At 44.4% G+C, this 27,866-nt stretch overlaps 1 protein-coding gene across 3 annotated transcripts in view; it reads left to right on the top strand.

Annotated features, from left to right (window-relative positions):
• Nucleotides 1-3,549: 3,549 nt before the first annotated feature.
• The window catches only part of ZC2HC1A (zinc finger C2HC-type containing 1A), a 68,291-nt gene continuing 43,974 nt past the window's right edge, over nucleotides 3,550-27,866 (top strand). The window contains exons 1-3 of one of the 3 annotated variants that reach the window (XM_075826098.1): nucleotides 3,550-3,792; nucleotides 15,060-15,127; nucleotides 23,074-23,190. In XM_075826098.1, the coding sequence (XP_075682213.1) occupies nucleotides 3,777-3,792; nucleotides 15,060-15,127; nucleotides 23,074-23,190 (201 nt within the window). In that variant the 5' untranslated portion in view covers nucleotides 3,550-3,776. Of the gene's footprint in view, nucleotides 3,793-3,900; nucleotides 4,429-15,059; nucleotides 15,128-23,073; nucleotides 23,191-27,866 lie in introns of those variants that run through there. The other 2 variants (XM_075826099.1, XM_075826097.1) reach the window with 2 other exon arrangements.

Below are 27,866 nucleotides of genomic sequence, written 5' to 3'. Positions count from 1 at the left end.
GGGGACTTGAAGTTCCAACGGTCAGATTTTTTTTTTTCTAATACATTGCACTACCTATGTAGTGCAATGTATTAGATCTGTCAGTCATTCACTGACAGCAAGCCGATTAGGCTTCGCCTCCCGGCGGGGCCTAAATCGGCTTCCGTAATGGCAGAGCAGGAGACCATTGTGTCTCCTGTTGCCATAACAGCAGTCGCCAGTCCCGATTGCCTGTCAGGGCTGGCGATCTGCTAGTAACCGCTACGATGCAGCAATCGCTTTCGATTGCTGCATCGAAGGGGTTAATGGCAGGGATCGGAGCTAGCTCCGGTTCCTGCCGTTACAGGTGGATGTCAGCTGTACAGTACAGCTGACTTCCACCGCTGATGACGCCGGATCAGCTCCTGACCCGGCGCCATCTTGCCGACAGCTACGGAAGCCGATCAGGCTCCGCCGCCGGGCGGATCTTGACCGGCTTCGGTGCTAGGCAGACCGGGAGGCCAGTATTAGGCCTCCGGTTGCCATTGCAGCCACCGGAACCCCGGCAATTTCATTACTGGGGTTCCGATGAGCTGCAAACACCTTAAGTGCAGCGATCGCGTTTGAGCGCTGCACTTAAGGGGTTAATGGCGGGGATCGAAGCTAATTTCGGTCCCCGCCGTTACAGTCGGATGTCAGCTGTAAGATACAGCTGAGATCCGGTGATGATGGGACCGGCTCAGCTTCTGAGCCGGTCCCAAACATTTGGCGTACATGTACGGCAAGATGCGGGAAGTCAGTACTTTCCATGACGTACATGTACGGCAAATGTCGGGAAGGGGTTAAAACATGCCAGGTCTGCAAGATTTATCAACAGGGGGACAGTAGTATAAATATATCTCGTCCAATACTGGACCCCATCGTCTTTTCTCACGTTCTCTGCCCATCGACAGCGAGTTGTTCAACGATCATTCATCATTAGCCAAAAAGCGCGCAAATACACAATGTTATAAGATGATAAGATAAAAAAAATCCAGTCGAGCACAAATGAAATTGTTGAAATTGCCCATTACGGCCAACAGTTATTTAACGCTAATGGATGACAGTGAATTTATACAGATTTGTGGACGTCTAAGAAGCCCGCTGGCGAGGCAAAAGTCCAATTACTATGGGAGACAGAACAATCCACAATATAATGGAGGAAACTGTGTTCTCTATCAACCTTGTGCTAATCCGGACATGGACAAATGGTGAGATAATTCTAATAGCAGCTTGGGCGAACACGTCATCAAAGTGGAACCAGTGGCGTAGCTATAGGGGTCGCAGCGGTCGCAATTGCGACCGGGCCCCGAAGCCAGGGGGCCCACGGCCCCCCGCACCACATCAATAAAAAGTTACTATAGTAACTCGGGCCGCGGGCCCCTGTTACTATAGTAACAGACTGTACTTACCTTCCTGGTTCCGGATCGCAGCGGAGGTCCTGACGTCAAGCGCTGTGCGCAGCGCATGACGTCACAGCAGAGCACCGCGCACAACATCGAGAGGACAGAACTTCCGCCACGGCTGAAGAGGAAGGTAAGATTAGTAGCCCTGACTGCTAAAGCTGACTGGCGGGGTCCGACTCCCGGGACCCACCAATCAGCTGTTTTGAAGGGGCCGCAGCACTCGTACGAGAGCTGCTTCCCCTTCATTCCGGTCACTTCATTCCAGTCACACTGTGAATCGGTGTCGGCGATTCACAGTGTGAGCGAGTAAGTGAAATGAAGGGGAAGCAGCTCTCGTACGAGTGCTGCGGCCCCATCAAAACAGCTGATTGGCGGGTCCCGGGAGACGGATCCCGACACATCAGCTATTGACGGCGTATACTGAGGATAGGCCATCAATGTTTAGGGACTGGACAACCACTTTAAGCCTACGATGTAGCAGGCTTAGAGGGCCCATGAGACAGGATCACAGATTGTGTGATGCTGTCTGCTGGGCCCTGTATCTAAGCCAATCACATGGGAGGCTTAGATACATGGCCCATGTGTGAGCCTGTCTGATGGGCCCTGTATATAAGCCTACCACACTGTAGGTTTAGATACAGGCCCCAGCACACAGTAATCTTATACTGTATAAGATTACTGTCTAATGGACTCTGTATCTAAGCCTACCTTGTGGTAGGCTTAGATACAGGATCCCACAGACCGTATCACACATGGGCCCTGTATCTAAGCCTAACACATGTGTTACTAATCGGTTTTTTTTTGTGTGTTTTCTTACAGGTTCGGTCGTTGGACTACGTCGGATTCCAGGACTACTTCGATGACGGCTTTTTTTATTATCAATAAAATGGTTAATTAGGGTTGTGTGTTTTTTTTTATTTCAATAAAATATTTTTTCTATGTCTTTGTGTTTTTTTTTAAACTATATTACTACCGCCTTAGCGTTAGCCGGTGCAGAGGCAAACACTGACCACCTTTATTACCCCGGTACCCACCAGGGGTGCTGGGAAGAGCCGGGTACGATCCAGTACCTGACCATCTGTAGTGATGGTCGGCCACTGGGGCGGCCGCAGGCTGGTATTATCAGGAGGGGAAAGGCCAAAAACACTGGCTTTTCCCACCCTGGTAATGCTAGGCTGCTGCTGCTTTATTGTATCTGGCTGGTTATGAAAAATGGGGGGGACCCCACGTCATTTAAAAAAAATAAAAAAATAAAAATTGGAAAGAACGATGTCGGGTACCCCCCGCAATTTTCATAACCAGCCAGATACAACACAGCAGCAGCAGGCAGCATTACCAGGGTGGTAGGTGCCACTGTTTTTGGCCTTCCCCAGCCTAATACTACCAGCCTGCGGCCGCCCCGTTGCCAATAACAACTTTTGCATCGGGGCTTTAGCTACGCCCCTGAGTGGAACATTTCTAGATTTGCTTGCAGTTTTCTACCCAATAAGCTTGAGATGCTATATGGGGAGTATAGGGGCGGGCATACCATGTGTGCATCTGTACAGTGGTCGGATGGGCATGAGGACCGTCTCCATGCCAAAAAGAGAATGACTGCTCTTCCTACAGTCTGCTACATTGCATGTAAGGCACTGTGTTAAACTTCAGAAGCTTTAATCGTTGGGGTCCGGGTGCTGAGACCCCCACTCCCCCTGAAATGAAGCCGCCGAAGGGCTCAGCTGAGCGCCGCACCTCTTCGGCTGTTGCCAGATTAATTCTGTGCGTCGATCCAGCCTCAAGGTGGTGGAGTTCAGATTTCATTGCATTTTTTGTGATGGGGGAATCTCCTCTCTTCCATTCCTGCCCACATGCTTCTCCCTGCCGCCTGGTACAACACATAGAACGGGTCACGAAGATTCTACATTCATACTCCGACTGACAGATACACATGGAGCACCATCCATCCATTGGCTGGCAACACAAGCAACTGCACAAACGTGACACACCCCCTCAAGCGCTGATTGGACAACACTCTCCCTTACCAACGGAACACGCCTATCATGGAGTTTACACAGCCCATAGCTACAGACAGAGGTCACGCCCCTCACATGCTGGCAGTCATAAGCAGCACATTGACTGCAGCTTTGTTCCCGCAGGTTATACAGACCAAATGCAGTAGGTTACAAGACCACGCCTCTTTGACAGTTAGAACACACCCCTTTTAGACTACTGACGACATTCTCCCCCCATAAGACACGCCCACTGTTGTCTCCTCGGTGCTTGGTGACACAGCTCGTTCAGCCAATTAGCATTGTGGTGTCGGGGATCCGGGCGTGCCTCGTTGCCGTGGTAGCTGGAGAGTGCGGCGGAGCGATACATATAGGGGGAGTCAACATGGAGGATCTGGAAGGTAAGGAGGGGCTCCGGTGGGTATGGTGTGGGTAAAGGCATATCACCACCGCGGGCAGCACGGTATCCCACAGCATCAGCTGGTTGTGGGATAGAGGTCTGCTCTGTCATCTGCACAAGACAACGGAGATGAGAGCGGCTGCTGCCACCGGGGATGATGCCTGAAATCCTATAAGAAGCCTGGCAGGCCTGCGCCGCCTCATCACATCATCTATCACTGGCAGATGCCAGCACAGACTGGCACAGATTGCTTGTCAATGACCTCTGGGGCCGGCTGCTGCTTACCAGGGCCCCTCTGACTCCTCACTTCTGCCAGGGCTGTGGCTACATCGTGCATCCTCCCTTGTTTGTGACTGACCCTGGTCTCTTGTGCTGTATCCTGAGATCTACCAGTGCCCCTGTCCCATGCCGTCATCTGTCAATGATCATTACTGCACACATTGGGCCCATGTGTAGAGAGAAGGACAAAGGGAAGTGATCCTGAATACCCCGACACAAGACACTACTAACAAGTCAATAAGATAAATGTTTCTTGCTACGCTGTACCGTTCACTCATCAAGGCGCTGACCACGTAACACGTCACCAGTATGAGCGCCCATCATCAGCTGTTATCACTGGCAGAAGTAGGCAGCCAGGGTAATGAAGCACTAGATGGCACCCATTGAAATCCATGGGCAGCCAGGTCCTCCAAAGGTTGAGACAATCTTTGCAGCATCTCGTCGCTCTGGTCAATACAAGGGCCTTCCAAGCTGAGGACTCCTCTCCGTCACCTCCGTATGTCCTAATAGCATGGACTGCCGGGGTAGATGGCGTAGTAACTGCTATAGAGCCCAGGAGTTAAGGGTTATCCCACATAACAACTTATCGCCCCCATACAGAATAGGTGAGTAACGTTTGATCGCTCGGGGCCCACCGCTTGTATTGAGTGGCGGTTGTGTATGCGGGCTGCCACTCAATTCATCCTGAATGGGACTGACGGAGATCGCGGCGTACAGCGCTCAGCTGCCTACGTCAGACTCCTAGAGAATGAATGTCGCACCTATATGACCGCCTCTCCATTCAAACAGAGGACGCGGAACCCCCATTTTCATAGGTGGGAGCCCCAGCGATCAAAAACTTGTCACCTATCCTGTGGATAGGTGATAAGTTGTTGGCCCACCTCCACTCATAGGTGGATAATGAAGGGTTAAGTGGATGGGGCAATGCTGATATGATGGAGGCAAACAGGCTTTTTAATGTCACGTACTCGCTGCGGCAGGTGGTCATGGTGAAGTGGGGCCCTATTCCAGGTTTTAGTATAGTGCCCCCATGGTTACTTACAATGCCCCTGTCTAATAGGGCATGGGGATCGGGTTTGTATAAGGGTATGTTCACACACACTATTTACGGACGTAATTCGGGCGTTTTAGCGCCGAATTACGTCCGAAAATGCGCCTCAATAGGGTCAGCAAACATCTGCCCATTCATTTGAATGGGTCTTACGATGTTCTGTTCAGACGGTCATTTTTTTTTACGCCCCGCTGTCAAAAGGCGGGGCGTAAAAAAGACGCCCGCGTCAAAGAAGTGTCATGTCACTTCTTCAGACGTAAATGGAGCCGTTTTCCATGGACTCCATGGAAAACCAGCTCCAGTTACGTCCGTATTGGACACGGCGTTCAAGCGCTTGCACATGCCGTTACGGCTGAAATGACGGGGCTGTTTTCTCCTGATTTCGGCCGTTACGGACGCTGTAGTGTGAACATAGCCCAAGGCTTCATTCAGACGAACGGGAATTACGTCCGTGCAACGCGCGGGATTTTCACTCGCGTCGCACGGACCTATATTAGTCTATGGGGCCGTGCAGACATGTGCGTGATTTTTACTCAGCGTGAGTCCGCTGAAAAAAAGTCACGATATGTCCGTTCTTTCGGCGTTTTGCGCGATTCACGCACCCATTGAAGTCAATGGGTGCGTGAAAACCATGCATGCCACACGGCAGCAACAGCTGTCAAAAGGATGAATGTAAACAGAAAAGCACCACGTGCTTTTCTGTTTACAAACATCCAAATGGAGTGTCATAATGATGGCGGCTGTGCGAAAATCACGCAGCCGCGCATCATATGCTGCTGACCCACAGAGCTCTTAAGTGTTTTTTTGCACACGCAAAACACCGCGTTTTTTCGTGCGCAAAAGCGCCACGCTCGTGTGAACCCAGCCTAAGGCAGACAGCCCCTTTAGGCTTCTCTTCCATAACATCAGCTGAAAATACAAACCTTGGGTATTGTATAGGTGTGGACGTTCTCGGTAGTAACTGTTCACACTTGTTGCAGCATTATCTTAAGTATTAATTTCACGTCCTTATAAATATCCTATACGGTGTTCCTGCGTGGATCTTGCTGGGAGGTATGTCTGACCCCGCTCTCTGGTGGTGACACTTAGCTGGTCTGATAATGATAGCGCTCATGTGAGGGTTTACATAGCAGATACTTGTGAATCGCAGAGGGACAGCTGAGAATCTGCTCTGGAGGTCACCTCTACAGAAGAACATGTAGTCCGCTCATTTATACCACTCATGTGGGGTGTAGGTTACCATTCAGGATTATTGTCAGTTATTGTCAGTTAAGAGGACGCACCTCCCATGTCACTAAATCTAAAACACTACAAAACATCAACTTCTAATAATACAGTATACAAACCAACGTTTTCACCTACAGCAACTCTCCAGTAGATGGCAGTGCTTAGCGACCACCCGCTGTCTTATAATGGCGGGAGGTGCAGGTCCCCAGTCTACAGTGACGTCTTTTGGCGTTGCTCTAGAAAAGGCTTATGAGATTTTCTAAGAAGAAAATCGCTTTTTCTTATATTTATGCTGCAAAAATAAATTCTATGACTTACACAGTAATTTAGCTGGTCATTTAGGGGTTAAGTCAGCTGTTATCTACAACTGTTCCTGTGACAACCAGTATGGCCACACAGACAGGGGATGTCACCCAGCTCTCCGAGACTCTTGAATTGCAAATAAGACATGCTCAGCTCATGTGTTACTGCTCAGATTTGCTGTTCAGGATTCTGGGAAAGCTGGGTGACTACTTTGGTTTGTCCTGCAGATCCATCGTCCGGAATTGGCTGCAGTTCTATAGTCCTAAAGCGGTTGTCCCAACCATTCCCAAGAGCAAGGAGGCCTTAGTCCCCACTCTCGGGTGGAGAGAAGAACGAGCAGGACCCTGCTCACTGAAGCCAGGAATGGGGACTAAGGGCCCCTCGTTCTCAGCAATTGTCGGACCCCCACCTAACAAACCTTTAAAAGATGTCTGATCGACCGATCGTGGTCTTTTTGCTATTTTTGTCAGCGCATGGGGCCCGTATGGGAATTTTCCGAAGGATCTGCTGAAACATCTGACCTTGCCTTGTTATTCTGTTTTTTCTCAAACTGTTACATATTTTCTTTATTTTAGTTTTTTTCTCCCTTGCAGATGTTAAGTGCCATAACAATGACCTCACTCATCTGAAACGTTCTTTCCAGTTACATGTGAATGGCAGACCTCACAGCGTCGTGTACTCCACAGTTCTGCAATGCGTTCAGCTGTCCACAGATCTGTCATTGTCCGCACTCTCGTTCATTTCAACCTGTTCTGTCCAATTGTTTTCCTAGGTGTCGGGCTCCCTCCGTAGAAGGACTAACCAACAGGCAATGTAAAAGGGGTTGTCACATTAGTCCACCGCCCCTGTCCATATTCTCCATTAGGGGATATAAATGTCATAAAAATGGTTACCTGCTTGGACATATGGATGTCATAGAGGGTGTCCCCCTCATAGAGCGGCTCCCTTTCTGGAGGATTGTGTGCGTGATCGTGGGTTGCGTGGTCGCCTATTGATCTACATGGGCGGGTGTAACATCTTCCCCCGATAATAACAGCAAATGGCAAATTATATCCTAAACTGGCAATAGATGGTAACTTTGTTGCCTGATCCAGCTGTTTTTGATGGGATCTGCTAACAATTTGATGGGTATAAGGCAGACACTTGAGTAAGGTCTTCTGTTGGGGGAAAGCAAGGATGCAACAAGTAGAGTTTGTCCTTTTGTTTGTAATACCATTTATACAACAATGTACTACATGCTACACTATATAGCCAAAAGTATGTGGACACCCCTCCTAATTGCTGAGATCAGATGTTTCAACCACACCTATTGCCAACGGGTGCAGAAGATCAAGCACACAGTCATACAATCTTCATAGCCAAACATTGTCTGATCTGCCACAGTCAATTGTAGGTTCTATTATTGTGTAGTGGAAAGGTCTAGGAATAACAACAGCTGAGCCTCAAAATGGTGGTCTACAAAAACTCACAGAGCGGGGGTCACAGAGTGATGAAGCACGTAGCGAAAAAAAAAATATATCGCTCATTCTCTGTTGTATCAAAAACTTTCTCTGGAAGTGACATCAGCTCATGAACTGTGTATTGAGAGTTTTATGAAATTGGTCGAGCAGCTGCACATAAGACTAAGATTACCCTGTCCAATACCAAGTCGATTGGAGCGGTGAAAAGCACACCGCCACTGGAATCTGGAAGTCCCGATAATGCTACAGCAGACATAGACATTCTAGACCAGTGGTTCCCAAACTTTCTGAGGCTGGACCCACTTTTGGACGAGACTTTTGTTTGGGACCTCCCACCACTGTACTTAGCCCCCTTGGAGCGGGCGTGCTCAAGGTATCCTGCTGCAGTGCGTCGCTGAGGCCCGACTATGGCGGCTGATGGTGGGTCAAGTGGCCCATCCATCAACAGCCATATCTGGACTGCAGCGCCACACGGCATATCTGTGAGTGGATCACGACCTCTCAGGGGGTCGCGTCACACAGTTTGGGAAAAACTGTTCTAGACAATTGTATACTTCCAACATTGTGGGAACAGTTTGGGGAAGGCCCTTTTCTGTTACCACATGACTCTGCCCCAGTGCACAAAGCAACGTCCATAAAGACATGGTGGGATGAGTTTAGTGGGGAGAATCTCGAGTGGCTGCACAGAGTCCTGACATCAACCCCACCCAACACCTTTAGCATGAAATAGAATGGAGATTGCCAGCCAGACCCTCTCCTCCAACATCAGTGTCTGACCTCACAAATGCTCTTTAGGCTGAATGGGCAAAAATTCCCACAGACACATGCCAAAATCGTCTAGAAAGCCTTCCCAGAAAAGTGGTAGATGTTATAGTAGGAAAAGGGGGCACCATTTCCATAATAAGGCTGGGTTCACATGACCTATTTTCAGACGTATTGGAGGCGTTTTACGCCTCGAATTACGTCTGAAAAAACGGCTCCAATACGTCGGCAAACATCTGCCCATTACTTTCAATGGGTTTGCCGATGTACTGTGCCGACGACCTGTCATTTTACGCGTCGCTGTCAAAAGATGGCTCGTAAAGTTACAGCCTCGTCAAAAGAAGTGCAGGACACTTCTTGGGAAATTTTTGGAGCCGTTTTTTCATAGACACCAATGAAAACCGCTCCAAAAACGGCCGTAAAAAAATGCTGCGAAAAACGCGAGTTGCTCAAAAAACGTCTGGAAAATCAGGGGCTGTTTTCCCTTGAAAACAGCTCCGTATTTTCAGACGTTTTTGACTCTACGTGTGAACATACCCTTATACCCATGGTTCTGGAATGGAATGTCCAAAAAACTCATATAGGTGTGATGGTCAGGTGTCCACATATTTATGGCTATATAGTGTATGTATAGGTAATTTCTGCAAATAAAGAAGTTTTCCATTGGAGGGAAATTTAATCACTCAAACAGAAAGTTTTCTTTCTCGGCAGTTATTTTGCACAAACCATGTAAAATATTTCTGATCGAGTAGCACCGCGTCGGTGCAGTGGAGTAGCCATGTCTTGCTACAATGGGAGTGGTTTTTCATTTCCATAGTAGCAGAAAAACATTCATAGAGATAAACCCAATGTCTGATTCGTTTATATCTTTTACATAATCTTCTTGGCTACATTGTTTAAACTGATTATAGTTCCTTTTAAAGTTTCCACTAAAGCTGCCCATGAATTATAAACTAATGGGTGCTATGACCTCACACTATACAATTCCCAGAAATTGTTCGGGTTCTCTACTGTGCCTGGAATCTAACTGAAAAGGACATTTGGGGTGCGCAGTGTGCTGTCCATCAATTGGCTGCCCTCAGCCAGTCAGCATGACAGAAAAGTCTCTCAGAAATGCTGATTGGCTGAGAGCAGCTGGCTGGTACGGCTTTCCTTACAATGCTCCTCCCACATGTTCTTTCTAGCTGGATCCCAGTACTATATACAGCCACCTAAACCCAGTTACTGGGAACTTTATATTGATCATGATAGACGTGGCCATCTTTCCTTTTTTTGCAAGAAGGACTTTACAATACTTAAAAATACTAAGGATAAACCTCTGTATTTTTGAGTAGAGGAGCGGGTCATTTTAGGGTATGTGCACACGACCACTTTTCAGACGTAATGGAGGCGTTTTACGCCTGAAAAGACAGCTCCTATACGGCGGCAAACATCTGCCCATTGCTTGCAATGGGTCTTACGATGTTCTGTGCAGACGAGCTGTCATTTTACACGTCGGTGTCAAAAGACGGTGCGTAAAATGACGGCTCGTCAAAATTAGTGCAGGACACTTCTTGGGACGTTTTTGGAGCCATTTTCTCATAGACTCTATTGAAAACAGCTCCAAAAACGGCCGTAAAAAACGCAGCGAAAAACGCGAGTTGCTCAAAAAACGGCTGAAAATCAGGAGCTGTTTTCCCTTGAAAACAGTTCCGTATTTTCAGACGTATTTTGTTAATCATGTGAACATACCCTAAGAGAACCACCCAACAACCTCTGGCACAAGGCAATTAAACCAAGATTAGGTCACTGAACCTATTAAGGAAAACAAGACTTGAAGGTGACATTTTTCCTTGAAGTTCTAGATCATAAACCTTAATTGCTTCATCCAGTTTTGTACAGTGATTTCATTCCATTATGTGTCCTCGCTGTAGTTAGTAATGTGCGAGTGAAGTCATTTAGTTTTGTATTGTGTATTAACTGGTTCAGGACCAGGCACCATTTACCCACTTTTAACACACGTTAATTATAAGGCTCTAACGTTTTTATTTGTTGGGCCAGCGACGTGATTTTTTTTTTCTTTTTCGGTGATCAATGCAGATTTATTTTCTTATATTTTTATACACATAATGTTTGTCTTTTTTTTTTTCTTAGCATTTTTAGGCTTATAGTTTAAAAAAAATATGCTTTTTTACATTTAGCTATTTTTTTTTTGTGGTAATAATAGAGTGTTACCCTAAAATAGACTTTTAATTAGTGCTCACCATTGTCTATCGTAAATTTTGATATATTACATGTCTATTTTAGGGAAATTGGGTCAGGGCTAACGTTACAACAATGATTGGTGTGGAAAGCATCTTTTTTATGTGCCTTTTTCCCTTTTAGCTTTTATTTTTATTTTTTTACTTTTTTTGTTTTATTATTATGGCCTGTCCCTCATAGGTCAGAAAAAAACGTATTTTTATCTCTTTTACACTATACTTTCCACTGTATAGTTGCTATTGTCACTGTAAGGCCGGGTTCCCACACATTGTAAACGCTGCAGAATTTCCGTAACAGGATTAAAGTAGCAGCAATGTGGATGAGATTCAGAAAATCTCATGCCCATGCTGCGGAAAAAACCCGCAACGTAAACATTAATAAATGACAGAATTGAATTCCGCAGCATGTAAATTTATGCGGCATTTTTTAAATTCAATGGAGATGCAAAAACCGCAACAGAAAGCCAAGTGTTACGACTATTGGTGCGAATTCACAGCATCTACGCCGCAAAAATCGCGACTGCAGAAAAAAAAAAAATCATACTTACCCAGAACGCCTTCCTCCTTCCTGCAGTCCGGCTTCCTGGGATGACGTTGCATCTCATGTGACCGCTGCAGCGATAGTCACATGAGATGATACGTCATCCCAGGAGGCCGGCCTGGATGACGTCCGAGGCCAGCCTTCTGGGATGACGTATCATCCCATGTGACCGCCTCTTCAGCCAATCACAAGCTGCAGTGGTCACATGGGCTGCAGCGTCATCCAGGGAGGCTGGACCGGACTGCGTTGGAGTGACTTTTTCGCAATAACAACGACCTACGTAAGAGTATAAAAGAGTATCCAGCACACCAATTTTGAAACAAAGGTATTTTGTTTTTGTTTTTAATGCCAGTGGCAGAGTGCGATGTTTCGGTCTAAGTGACCTTCATCAGGCGGTGAGCCGTGCTAGAAAACTGCATAGACGAGCGCTAGTGGTGCTGATAGCAGCTGGCCATGACATGATGAGCGCCATGACACAGCGGCCAGCCGCTATCAGCACCACTAGCGCTCGTCTATGCAGTTTTCCAGCACGGCTCACCGCCTGATGAAGGTTACTTAGACCGAAACGTCGCACTCTGCCACTGGCATTAAAAACAAAATAAAAATACCTTTGTTTCAAAATTGGTGTGCCGGATACTCTTTTATACTCATATTTGGGTTGGGCCCTTATCCGTGCAAAACCCCATCCTTCCACGTATCTGGTGCTGTCTGAACCTATACACAAACGACCTACGTAAGTATGAGCGGTTTTTACCGCTGCTTTCCGCAGCGGAAATTCAGTTTGATAAAAATGCACCACAATGTGGTGCGGTTTTCGGACGGAATGTACTGTGTGTTCCAGGTCGGATACGCTGCGTGTTTTTTATGCAGCATATCTGTACCATGGGGACCCAACCTTAGGCTGTGTTTACACAGGGCGGATACGCTGCGTCATAACACACAGCGCCCTGTGCGCTGCAGGGAATTCCGGATGAAAAAGCACACCAAACTGGTGCAGATTTTCACCTGGAATATCTGCTGCGGAAAACTGCAGTACCTAGCCGGCCGGCCTCCTGGGATGACGTTTCATCCCAGAAAACCGCTGCAGCCTGTGATTGGCTGCAGCGGCGGTCACATGGGATGAACGCAATAGCTGATATTTGTTGTTTTATCTCCCTATTGAATTCAATGGGGAAAACCTGCAACAAATAAACAGCATTTACGCAAATGCAATTGACATGCTGCGGAATAAAATTCCGCACTGCAGGTCAATTATCTGATTTTTTTTTCTGCTCAGTATTTACGCAGCGTGTGGATGAGATTTGCTTTATCTCTTCCACTTTGCTGTATTATACTTGCTGCGGATTTTCCGCAACGAATTCCGTTGCGGTTAAACCGCAGTATTTATGCAACGTTTGAATGGACCCTTAGGGCTGTGCTTGGCCTAATCAGACCCAGCAGCAGCCTCTGACTACCGACCTCCTGGGCAGTCACATGACCATATTCACACAGGGCGGAAATGTCTGCAGAGTATACAGCTCAAAACATGCAGGGAAATTCAACCTATATATTTTTGCGCCAAATGGTGTATGTCTATTCGATTTCCTGTCGTGGAAAATGCCTGCTACAAAAATGAAAAAGGCCAAAAGGCCTATACTTACCTTTCCTGGCGTTTCCATAGCGATGCGTCCCTACTTTTTCAGGTGCACTATAGTCTGTAATGAAACATCAGCACAGGTGGCAGCACACAGGGTAACCGAAAGAGCAGGAAAGCATTGCTATAGCAGCGTCGCTAGAGGTAAGTATACAGATGTGTCCACCCTTACCTTGAATTTGGTTAAGGACTCCCAATTTCTCATGAAACAAATTCAATACAATATCGGGACATGCTAGCTAAACCCTTAACAAGGTGCAATTCACATCACAACCACCGGGCAGCCATTCACAGACATTTCATGAAAGACTCGCAAAATCTTGTTTTTCTTCAAAGCTGGTCATCTCGTGCCACACATCACAGGATATGTTGAGGTAAGGAAGGACACATCTGTAGGCTTTTTTTTTTTTTTTCATCTGCAGAATTTGCTGCAAATACACAGCGTAGAGGCAGCAAATTCTGCAAATAATGGCATTTTTTACAAAGTTTGATTTCCCTTTTCTGCAACAAATGCGAAAAGCGAATTTGCAGCAAAATTGACATGCTGCAGATTTCAAATCCGCACCGCAGGTCAATTCTCTACGGTGTGTGGATGAGATTTGTTAAAATATCATCTACTTTGCTGCTACTGTATTACGCTATGTATTTTCCACCGGCAAATCTGGACAAAAAAATCTGCTAACATACCATGAATCAGCCTTTCAGACTCCGGCTTTCATTCCCCATAGGAGAGGGCATCTGGTCTATTATACTTCCAACTTTGAACATCATTTTGTTATTAGGTCCACTAGGACAGTATGTTCAGGAACAGCAAGTCCCTGCCTATTGGAATAACTGCAGGGGTTTGGCTCATTAGGCACAACACTATTCCAAGTCTTATGTGTAATCTGGCTGTCGGCTGCTCCCAATCGTGTGAACTGCTCGTGTCTGCTATTGTGGAAGTGAAAAAACCTTGGGATTTATTACAGGCTTCAGTGATGATTGCAAAGATTCGGATAGTCAGGCCGATACGGATGAAATGACTTAGGTTACTTTATTAGGGGACAACGCGTTTAGAAAATGGACAGTTCTCCTGGACCTGATGAAGAGAATGGGTTGTTACCTAAATAAAGGGATATAAAGAATTTCATCTGTATCTGCCGGACTAGCCTCATCTAACTCACTGGACAGTCATGGTAAATTATACAATTCTAGCTGCATTTCAAGCACCACTAGGGGGAGCAATCAGAAGACTAATTTATACAACTCACATTGAACTTAGTAATAAATCCATATGTAGTTAATGTGTAAGCTCCCCCTAGTGGTGGCTGCAGGCAGTTAGAATGTTATCATTTAACTCTATGGCTATGTGAAAGGAAGCAGGGGATTTAAAGCTCTGTATCAGAAAAATTCATCTCCAACCCCTATATAAATATATTATGAAATTTGACTTTGATAAATGTCTTACTTTACGCTCCCTGGAGAGATTCAATAAAAATATCGTTACTGCAGCCTGGTCCCCAGTTTCTCTTCACCCGGTGTGTTTACTAGGGTTCCATAGTAATGTCATAATACGTGAGCGCCCCGGTATGTTATATCACAAAAAAGGTGTATGTTTTCTGTATCGAGGGGGGCAGTTCTAGACATTTTGTGGACATCCTGGGTAACATGAGGTTGGGCTTCAAATGTCCAGCAATTTGGGATAGCAGACCATGAGACCCACTGCATATGAGGCGGGTGTTATGTTTTATAATGGAGAACTGTGTATTTATTCTGCAATCTATATTTTACAGAAACCGTTTCACCCGATAGCCTCAAGCCATGCAAAATCTGTGGTAGAACTTTTCTTCCTCCTGCCTTGGTACGTATGACGGGTGCACTACATGAAGACACCATGCTATAATTATGACATAATGGGGGGAGATTTAGCAAAACAAAAAGTGGAGAAGTTGCCAGTAGCAATCAATTAGGTTGTTGCTTTCATTTTCTAAAGGGCACCTCAGAAGCTGAGAGCTGGACTCTTATTGGTTGCTGTACTTTTCCTTTGCACTCAGTTTGATAAATCTCCCTCAATGTATATTACTAAAAGCCCACTTACACGAGAAGATAATCCGTCAGATTCCAACGCTTACGAGCGATTGTGCGCGAGAATCGCTTAATGTGAATAGGTTTAGCAACTGATTGACTAGAGATATAACACTAATTGATTGTACATCTAATTTTTTTTTTGCAAACATAGAAATAATCATTGGTCATTCTGATATTGTGGTATGTAAACATGGATCGTTGATCTATAGCAGACGTGACATTGTTAAATAGGCGATACATTTTTATCGATTATTGAGACAATATTATTGTGCGTAAATACTTATTTGTAATTGCTATTCGATCTCTTACAGCAATCGTATAGAAGATCGCTAATATGAATGTCTGCTCTTGTAAATGGACCGTAACATAGAGCTTTAATTATGTATAATTTTACTGCACCTTTAAGTGTATTCTGGAGCTCGGAGCAAGATGCCATCCGGTGGTATCTATATCATTGGGTCATATCCACCTTCAGACTGGTCAAATACACTTAGTCTGCGACACAATGTACTATGTAGCTGTGCTTGATTGCCCCGGGGTATCATAGTCCCGCACATGCTCATCTACTGGAGGTATTAGAGCAGTGGTTTCCCATTTGTTCTTGTTTTAACCATCCGCTGCCCTGCCCTATGGTTCCGGAAGAGCGGCAGCAGTTGCCATAACCTGCCACCCCGTTAATGCTGTGGAGCCATTTGCTGTAGTTGCAGGGCACTGACATCACTGCCCACCCTCTCCCATGACTGCCGACATTGTATAGCATTAAAGATCATTATACTTTTTTTATATCTGATTCCTCCTGCTAGGGGCACCCAAATGTAGGAGGATTCAGTTATACAAGTGCATAAAGCACTCCAGAGACTTATAAAGTGGGCAGCAGTGGGTGATGGGGATCTCAGTGCCCTGCAGCTACATCCAATTTCTACAAAGCTGTATTCTGCCCACTTTAAAGAGGCTTTTCACCCAAAACCTAAATATTGCTATATAAATTAAATTGCTATTGATGCCAGATTAAAGGAATTCTATTAAAACTATATTAGAAATAATGATCACCTGTTATGAGCTCTATTAAATACATGATATTGCGTTCAATAAGAATAAAGGATGTGTACAGGACTAGACAAAGTGTAGCTTCAGTCTCACTCTCCTGCTCGAATTGACATCTGTCGTGGAGATGCTCCGGTACCCTGGGCTGCTCGGTTGCCGTGGCAAGTGTACGACACCCGGAGAATATAGTGCACGGCTCCTATTAATTAGAATTGGACCTGTGCACAATACTTTCTGGGTGTCGCACGGTTGCCACGGGCAAGCTTATGGACAAAGTGGCGTTGTTTCCGTGGAAAAAGTTATTCTAATACCATTCAATGACAAATTTAGCTCTACTACTGTATGCAGACTCCAAAGTACCTGTTACTGTTACTGTGTACCAGCAACAAGTTTGAAATCCTTGTAAGTGATGTGACATCATCTTTCAGCGGTATAGACTAAAGAAGAAACAACTACTTATGCCCGTGGGGCTGTGTCTAGTATTGGCCCATCCTATTTTCTGTGCTTACAGAGTCCATCCATTTCTGATCTCCCCTCCGGTCTGACATCGGAGATACGCTGGTGCACGCTGGACGGTAGATTTCCCAAGGCAACCATATGACGCCAAGAGAGTATCGTGCAAGGGTCTAATTCTAATTATTGGACTCTGCACAGGTCGTATTTTGCCACAGTGACTGTAGTGCCCAGGGTCTCTCCACGCTTGATCTCAGTTCAGACGGGAGCCTACTAATGGAGCTACACTTTAGAGCTGGAATTCAGGCACAAGTCTATCAGGAGGGGCTGACATAGGGAATGTGTCAGGTAATATTTTATCATGCATATTTTGTTGTTTCCAGATTCATGAATGATTCTATTATTGGAAATATAAGTTGTTTAAAAATAAATGAGTTCGGCATCCTGGAAATAACAGCGTCAGAAATGCTCGAGTGCACTTACATCACTTCCTGATCTCACCGAACATGTTTTATTAAACTCCATCTCCTGCCAAAGACGGAAAACCGTTTTGGAAGAAGATTAAATATCCCAGCATCCCATTTCCTTCCCCAGGACTTTCTTTTAATAGGAGTGTCCCCCTTTTGCAAGTTCTGGGGTAGTGTGAGACAGCAATCCGGGCAAAGTGAACAAGGCTGCCCATGCTCGATGCCATAACCATACCCCCCTTTCTCCATACGTATTACAAATCCTGCATTTTTTTTCTATTTCTTATAGAAAGGATGTTTCATTTGCCCATGTTAAAGGGGAATTCTAATTTAAGAATAACCAATCGTATCCCCTTTAAAGTTCTCTACTATTTCATGAGTGAAATGTTTCACTGTCTTAGAGTGTGTATGATAAGGATGAATAGATTATAGGTGCTGGATTATCAGATATGGATTATCAGATATTCAAGATTATTTGATGTTCATAAAACAGGTCATCTGGAAGGATATGGAGCCAAATAAAGAATTAACCCAAATTCTGCTGCTTTAATTTTTAATTTTTTTTAACCCTCTTTCGTGATTAAGTTCTGAAGGTTATACGGAACATACGTGGGCCCACTTCACATCACATATTTTTTTTACCTCGGAGGTATGCTTCAGACTCCCCATGTAGAGGTGTGAACGTATCGCACTGTATATGCAGAGCGCTACGTTTTTTTTGCGGGAGACCTCAGGATGGAATAGCATAGTCTACTACGCTATTCCATCCTACAAAAAAAGAAAAACGAACATATACCAGTTCAATGGAAGCCAAAAGGACACTCTTCTGGTCTCTTTCGGGCTAATGGAGCCCTATGGAGACGTTTAAAGTGTACGTCGGGAGCTTTCCTGATGTACACAATAAGTGTAATTCTAGGGCTGGACGATTATGAACTAAATCAAAATCATGATTAATTGAATATGTAACTTCAATTTATGATGTACGATTACTTAGGTCACACCCCTTTTTGCATATCACGCCCCCTATTTGCATGCTATGTGATTGAATTTATTTTTATCCCCTGAGCCTGCTGTCCACTACTGTATATAATATACCCCCTGACAAAAAAAAGTTGAAGATACCGAAATATCCAAGATGGCTTCGGTTAATTGCACTGAATTTCGGTTTCAGGGTTCTTTCGATTAATTGCCCAGCCCTATGTAATGCACAAATGCTATGTAAAGGGGCCACATCCAGCACTGCTATTATACATTTATGCAAGTATGAGAAATAAAACAAGTGTCCTGGAGACAAATGTGTAAACATGTAAAACATGTTATGCTTCCTAGGTCACACCAGTGGATCAGGGTATCGAGGGAGGAGAAGTAAAAAGGAATATGGGGAGGGAGTCCGCTAAACCTGCAGATGTCCATGCAGATCAAGTATCTAGGAATCCCCCCTGCTTGTTTCTTGTTGCAGGGTATCTATCATGTGTTCGAATTTATAGCTGATATTGAATTTTTGTACTAAGTCTTTACGGAGGGGTCAACTATTGATTTCCACTTCATTGCCATGGAGGACATCAATATGTGGCAAATTATGACCCTATGGTGGGGTGAATACAACTCTACACCCAGGCAGAGTAGGCCGAGATCTGGAGTAAGGATAGTGGGAATATTTAATACTCTGGAAATCAGAATAGAAAGTGTCGTCCAAAAGGCAGTTATGAGCGTCCATTCTCAGACGACGTGTAAAAGTGTGCTGTTTGATCACAATTTCTCCAACATTTGGGACTAGATGTGGAAAACGTTTTGAAGAGTTTATAAGAAGAATGTAATACCATCTAAACAATATTTAATTTCATGATGATCGACACAAGAATAGCTTTTTAAGGATGTGGTGTAAGCTTCGGACCACTGTTGGGTAGAGTATGTGCTTTTCAAGTCTTTAGACCATTTAGTGATACGTGAGATTGTGGGTCAGGTATTTCCGTAAGGGTAGAATAGAAGAAAATTATTTCTTTCATTGTTGAGTTGGACTTTTGGTAGAAGTTCAGGATCGCGGCGAGTAAGACAAAAGGAGCATTTTTCTGTAAGCAAGATCAGATTTGCAAGGATTTATAGAAATCTGATATATGTAATTGGTATTGTGTTTGGAGGTCTAAGTATTGTGGTAATGTGGGCATAGATATTGTGGGCATACGTATTGTGACCATAGGTATTGTGACCATAGAGATTCGATAACTGTCTGAACTGCAGAACACTGCTGGTTGATGTTTTTTAGGAATGTGAGAGGAAGCAGAACCTTAGATTGCAGGAAAATGTTAGTACGTAGGCTCAATAATTCTCTCCATGTTTGTGGTGTGGCTAGAACAGGGAGAATGTTGCTTGGGTATTTTGGTTGTGATATGTCTTTTAAAGTGGAAGTTTATAGAGCTGATTTGAGGTTTGTGGATTATAGGAGTTGTTTTTCCAGGATCACCCAATTTTTCCCTTCTGATATCCATTAAAGGGGTTATCAAAAGGGGTTATTGCATTGCAATAATATATTTATGTGAAACGAAGTAACTTACTAATGTACTTTAATTTTAAATTCTGTACTAAATGGTGCAGTTCAAACCTCGTGAATTGTTCCCGGAAGTGCTGGAGCTTTTCTAATAATGATGACGCTCCCACACGGCCCCACGTGACTGATCTCTTTCTTCATGTGCTGTTCGTGAACATGACATCAAGCAGCTGTCACATTGCCTATTGCTTGAGTCCTGAGCAGAACATCAGCTAGCGCTTTGCTTAGGACTCCAGCACTGTTCCCAACATCCATATTTGGTCAATCCAGAGGTTTCCTATCACTGGAGTTCCTGAGCAGAGCATCAGGTGATGCTCTGCCTGGGGACTCCAGCACTTCTGCCAACGTCACGGTCACTGTCCATAAATGGACAATGACGTCGGCAGCACTACTGGAGTCCCCGAAATCCAGAGGTTTCCGATCACTGGAGTTCCCGATATGAGCATCAGCTGATGCCCTGCCTCGGAACTAGAGCACTTCTGCCAACGTCACTGTCCATGTATGGACAATATCGGCAGCTGTACTGGAGTCCCCGAGCAGAGCATCAGCTGATGCTCTGCTTGGAAACTCCAATGATAGGAAACCACTGAAGTCATTGATCATATATGGATAGTGACGGCTGGAGTCCCCAGGCAGAGCATCAGCTGATGCTTTGCTCGGGGACTCCAGTAGTGCTGCCGACGTCATTGTCCATATATGGACAGTGACCGTGACATTGGCAGAAGTGCTGGAGTCCCGAGGCAGAGCATCACCTGATGCTCCTCTCAGGAACTCCAGCGATAGGAAACCTCTGAATTGACCAAATATGGATGTCGGGAGCAGTGCTAGAGCCCTGAGCAAAGCGCTAGCTGATGTTCTGCTCAGGACTCAAGCAATAGGCAATGTGACAGCCGCTTGATGTCATGTTCACGAACAGCACATGAAGCAAGAGATCAGTCACGTGGGGCCGTGTCGGAGGATCATCATTATTAGAAAAGCTCTGGCACTTCCGCGAACAATTTACGAGGTTTGAACTGCACCATTTAGTACAGAATTTTAAAGTGTAGCTAAACGTTTGACAAACTTCTGATATGTCATAGTAACGTGTCAGAAGTTTGGATTGGTGGGGGTCCGAGCAGTGAGACCCCCACCAATCGCTATAAAGAAGCAGCTGAAGCACTCGTGTGAGCGCTCAGCCGCTTCGTGTATGTCCGGCTTTTTCCAGAAATAAATGTATCGGTGTACGGACTCAATAGAAAGTCTATGGGCCCGTACTCTGATACATCGGCTTTCCGGAAAAAGCTGAACATAAACTAAGCGGCTGAGCGCTCACACAAGCGTTTCAGCTGCTTCGTTCTGGCGATTGGTGTGGGTCTCAGTGCTCGGAACCCCACCAATCAAAACTTCTGACATGTCAGAAGTTTGTCAAACGTTTAGCTACGCTTTAAATTAAAGTACATTAGTAAGTTACTTAGTTTCACATAAATATATTATTGCAATGCAATTTTTAGTCCCTGGGTAACCCCTTTAATCCTTAGACTGGTTCAGTATAGAGGCTTTATGGTAAGCTAGCAAGTCCGGTAGACCCAAACCACCTTATGAGGTATACAAAGTCATGGTGCAAAAATGGAAGCGGGGGTGTTTACCTACCCAAACAAAGCCATTAATTTGAGAGTGCAATTGCCCAAAAAAATATTTTGATACAGGAATCGGAAGAGTTTGTAAGAGATAAAGGATTTTTGCCAAAATAAGCATCTCATAAAGTGAAATCTTCCAATCCACGAGGATTCCAATTTTGCCGGTCTCTCAAGTTCAATTTGCAATTGTGCAATTAAAGGTTGAAAGTTCTAATGTCGTTCAGTGGAGCCGGCTAATTCTATTCCTGAATATAGGTGTAAATGTTCCTGCCAGGGAACAGAAAATTATGATTAAATGCGTTGTTACAAGCTGTGGGGGATATGGAGCCCTAAAATTTGGAATTTAGAGTTGTTAATCTTATAATATGAGATAGAGCTGAAATATTATAAATGGCTTTTCCCCTCCCCGTCATTTGTTTCCATTGAAGTTACTTATTATATTGCAGTTTTGTGCTGGAAATAAGTTTGAATTATGAGATGCCAGATTTAAATGGGGTATCTCACTAAGACGACCTCTTTCCATATGCCCTAGTGGGCCATTTGGACGTCACAGGGAGGGTCTTTTATTCAGGACCCCTCTCTATAAGCCAAATCGGAGAGCCGCAATCAAAGAACGACCACCATGTAATTCTACATTTCCCCTGCAGGGGCCCATTTCCATCATGCCCACTTTCATATACGGTATAATAACCGCCTCACACGACTGGGACAACATCATGATTTGTACTCTCAATGGCATTGGTGTCAGCATAGAGTGACACCGCATCTCACCTTGGCCCTTAGGGCATTGTATCACAGTAGTCAGAAAAGGGGGGCATGCACCACACAGTGACCCTTGATGGGATGGCTTTTTCTGCTGACCGGAACCACCTGTAATATGGTGCCAGTCCAGGGAGCTTTTTATTACTGTGTCTTGGCATCTGCCCATGCATTGTGTATTATGTTCTAAAAACTTATACTAATTGTTCTTTTGATTCCTTGAGTCACCAGACTAAAATCCTGCTGTACAGAACATCATACATTATAGGTCATGTGAAAGATCTACATTCCTTGAATCCGACATCTGATAATCCAGAATATTTGATACTCTGGCAGTTATTTTATATAAGAGATCTGAAATGTTTGGTGTCTGTCATTCTTGCTGTGGCAGTTTAACCTATCTTTAGACTATATATCCATCCAACAGCAGTTTGTGAGACTGTATGATCTGCGTTCCCACAATGTACCGCCCTCTGATAATAGCGGAATTTAGAATTCCACTAATAATAGAGATAAGGGGAGATCTTCGGTACCATCCTCATACGGTAAATCTGCTTTACCGTCGCTTTACTTTTGGGACATGGTGGGAACAGTATGGTGGTTTTTTCCTACAAAAACTTATAGCAGCTCTGTAGGATCGCATCATCAAAAACAGGGATTACTGGTCCCTAGAGATGCTGTTTTCTTATAACTGACCAGTATTCTCAGTGACCACAGTGTTACCTATATGTCCCGTTCAGGCCCAGAAACATCTATAGCAGCTCTATACATGTACATTTATCCGTGTTAATGCATATCAAGGTTTCTAATACACATTTTCTTTTTATTTCTTTAGAAAAAGCATTCCCCAATATGCCAAAAAGCCGCAGCTAAAAAAAGGAAAGTGTTTGACTCCAGCAGACAGCGAGCAGAAGGAACAGATATTCCCATCGTCAAACCCATAAAGTCAAGGGTAAGTAGAGAAAATGTAAATTTACTGCACTAATGAAATCCACGCTATCAGGGACATTCTTCTTCTATTACTACTACTACTACTACTACTACTACTACTACTACTACTACTACTGCTACTGCTGCTGCTGCTGCTGCTGCTGCTGCTGCTGCTGCTACTGCTACTGCTGCTACTACTGCTCCTACTACTGCTCCTAATACTGCTCCTAATACTACTTCTACTACTGCTCCTAATACTACTACTTCTACTGCTCCTACTACTACTGCTCCTAATACTACTACTCCTAATACTACTACTTCTACTGCTCCTACTACTACTACTGCTCCTACTACTACTACTGCTCCTAATACTACTACTGCTCCTAATACTACTACTCCTACTACTACACTACTGCTACTACTGCTACTACTACACTACTGCTACTACTACACTACTACTACTGCTCCTAATACTACTACTACACTACTGCTGCTACTACTACTACTACTACTGCTGCTCCTACTACTACTACTACTACTACTACTTCTACTACTACTACCCCTTCTACTACTACTGCTCCTACTACGGCTCCTACTACTGCTCCTACTACTACTACTGCTCCTACTACTACTACTACTGCTCCTACTACTACTACACTACTGCTGCTACTACTACTACTACTGCCCCTTCTACTACTGCTGCTCCTACTACTACTACTACTACTACTACTTCTACTACTACTACTACTACTACCCCTTCTACTACTACTGCTCCTACTACGGCTCCTACTACTGCTCCTACTACTACTACTGCTCCTACTACTGCTCCTACTACTACTACTACTACTACTTCTACTACTACTACTACTGCCCCTTCTACTGCTCCTACTACTACTACTACTACACTACTGCTACTACTACTACTACTACTACTGCCCCTTCTACTACTACTACTCCTATACTACTACTACTCCTATACTACTTCTACTACTACTACACTACTGCTCCTACTACTGCTCCTACTACTACTACTGCTCCTACTGCTCCTACTACTACCTACTACTACTACACTACACTACTACTACTACTACTGCCCCTTCTACTACACTACTGCTCCTACTACTACCACTACTTCTACTACACTACTACTGCTCCTACTACTACCACTGCTACTACTATTACTACACTACTGCTACTACTCCTACTGCTCCTACTGCTACTGCTACTACTACTACTACTGCCCCTTCTACTACTACTACTACTACTACTACTACTAGTGCTCCTACTACTACTACTCCTACTACTACTACACTACTGCACCTACTACTCCTACTACTACTCTACTACTTCTACTACTACTGCTCCTACTACTACTACTACTACTGATCCTACTACTGCTCCTACTACTACTACTGCTACTACTACTGCTACTACTACTACTGCTCCTACTACTACTACTATTACTACACTACTGCTGCTACTGCTCCTACTACTACTACTACTACTATTACTACACTACTGCTACTACTCCTACTGCTCCTACTACTACTGCCCCTTCTACTACTGCTGCTCCTACTACTACTACTACTGCTCCTACTACTACTACTCCTACTACTTCTACTACTACTACTGCCCCTTCTACTACTGCTACTACTACTACTACTCCTACTACTTCTACTACTACTACTGCCCCTTCTACTACTACTACTACTACTACTACTACTACTACTACTACTACTGCTGCTCCTACTACGGCTCCTACTACGGCTCCTACTACTACTACTACTACTACTACACTACTGCTGCTACTACTACTACTACTACTGCCCCTTCTACTACTACTGCTCCTACTACTGCTCCTACTACTACTACTACTACTGCTCCTACTACTACTACTGCTCCTACTACTACTACTGCTCCTACTACTACTACTACTACCGATCCTACTACTGCTCCTACTGCTACTACTACTGCTACTACTACTACTGCTCCTACTACTACTACTATTACTACACTACTGCTGCCACTGCTCCTACTACTACTACTATTACTACACTACTGCTACTACTCCTACTGCTCCTACTACTACTGCCCCTTCTACTACTGCTGCTCCTACTACTACTACTGCTCCTACTACTACTACTACTACTCCTACTACTTCTACTACTACTACTGCCCCTTCTACTACTGCTACTACTACTATTACTCCTACTACTTCTACTACTACTACTGCCCCTTCTACTACTACTACTACTACTGCTGCTCCTACTACGGCTCCTACTACTACTACTACTACTACACTACTGCTGCTACTACTACTACTACTGCCCCTTCTACTACTACTGCCCCTTCTACTACTACTGCTCCTACTACGGCTCCTACTACTGCTCCTACTACTACTACTGCTCCTACTACTACTACTACTGCTCCTACTACTACTACTACTACTTCTACTACTACTACTGCCCCTTCTACTGCTCCTACTACTACACTACTGCTACTACTACTACTACTACTGCCCCTTCTACTACTACTACTACTCCTATACTACTACTACTCCTATACTACTACTATTACTACTTCTACTACTACTACTACACTACTGCTCCTACTACTACTGCTGCTCCTACTACTACTACTGCTCCTACTACTACTACACTACTACTACTACTACTACTACTACTACTACTACTACTGCCCCTTCTACTACTACTACTACTACTACACTACTGCTCCTACTACTACCACTACTTCTACTACTGCTCCTACTACTACCACTGCTACTACTATTACTACACTACTGCTACTACTCCTACTGCTCCTACTACTACTACTACTACTACTACTACTACTACTGCCCCTTCTACTACTACTACTACTAGTGCTCCTACTACTACTACTCCTACTACTGCTCCTACTACTACTACTACACTACTGCTCCTACTACTAGTACTACTGCTCCTACTACTACTACACTACTGCTGCTACTACTACTACTACTGCTCCTACTACTACTACTGCTACTACTATTACTACACTACTGCTACTGCTCCTACTACTAATACTGCTCCTACTACTGCTCCTACTACTACCTATTACTACTACTACTGCTCCTACTACTACTACACTACTGCTGCTACTACTACTACTACTATTACTACACTACTGCTACTACTCCTACTACTACTTCTACTACTGCCCCTTCTACTACTACTACCACTACTACTACTACTACTGCTCCTAATACTACTACTCCTACTACTACTACTGCTCCTACTACTACTACTACACTACTGCACCTCCTACTCCTACTACTACTCTACTACTTCTACTGCTCCTACTACTACTACACTACTGCTCCTACTACTACCACTACTTCTACTACTGCTCCTACTACTACCACTGCTACTACTATTACTACACTACTGCTCCTACTACTACTACTACTACTACTACTACTGCCCCTTCTACTACTACTACTACTGCCCCTTCTACTACTACTACTACTAGTGCTCCTACTACTACTACTACTACTACTACTACTGCCCCTTCTACTACTACTACTACTACTACTAGTGCTCCTACTACTACTACTACACTACTGCTCCTACTACTAGTACTACTGCTCCTACTACTACTGCCCCTTCTACTACTGCTGCTCCTACTACTACTACTGCTCCTACTACTACTACTACTACTCCTACTACTTCTACTACTACTACTGCCCCTTCTACTACTGCTACTACTACTATTACTCCTACTACTTCTACTACTACTACTGCCCCTTCTACTACTACTACTACTACTGCTGCTCCTACTACGGCTCCTACTACTACTACTACTACTACTACTACACTACTGCTGCTACTACTACTACTACTGCCCCTTCTACTACTACTGCTCCTACTACGGCTCCTACTACTGCTCCTACTACTACTACTACTACTACTACTGCTCCTACTACTACTACTACTACTTCTACTACTACTACTGCCCCTTCTACTGCTCCTACTACTACACTACTGCTACTACTACTACTACTACTACTGCCCCTTCTACTACTACTACTACTCCTATACTACTACTACTCCTATACTACTACTATTACTACTTCTACTACTACTACTACACTACTGCTCCTACTACTACTGCTGCTCCTACTACTACTACTGCTCCTACTACTACTACTACTACTACTACTACTACTACTACTACTGCCCCTTCTACTACTACTACTACTACTACACTACTGCTCCTACTACTACCACTACTTCTACTACTGCTCCTACTACTACCACTGCTACTACTATTACTACACTACTGCTACTACTCCTACTGCTCCTACTACTACTACTACTACTACTACTACTACTGCCCCTTCTACTACTACTACTACTAGTGCTCCTACTACTACTACTCCTACTACTGCTCCTACTACTACTACTACACTACTGCTCCTACTACTAGTACTACTGCTCCTACTACTACTACACTACTGCTGCTACTACTACTACTACTGCTCCTACTACTACTACTGCTACTACTATTACTACACTACTGCTACTGCTCCTACTACTAATACTGCTCCTACTACTGCTCCTACTACTACCTATTACTACTACTACTGCTCCTACTACTACTACACTACTGCTGCTACTACTACTACTACTATTACTACACTACTGCTACTACTCCTAC

Source organism: Rhinoderma darwinii, chromosome 5, assembly GCF_050947455.1.
Source record: "Rhinoderma darwinii isolate aRhiDar2 chromosome 5, aRhiDar2.hap1, whole genome shotgun sequence".
Lineage (NCBI taxonomy): Eukaryota > Metazoa > Chordata > Amphibia > Anura > Rhinodermatidae > Rhinoderma > Rhinoderma darwinii.
The sequence above is the reverse complement of the archived record's forward strand: the minus strand, read 5'-3'. Positions and strand labels throughout refer to the sequence as shown.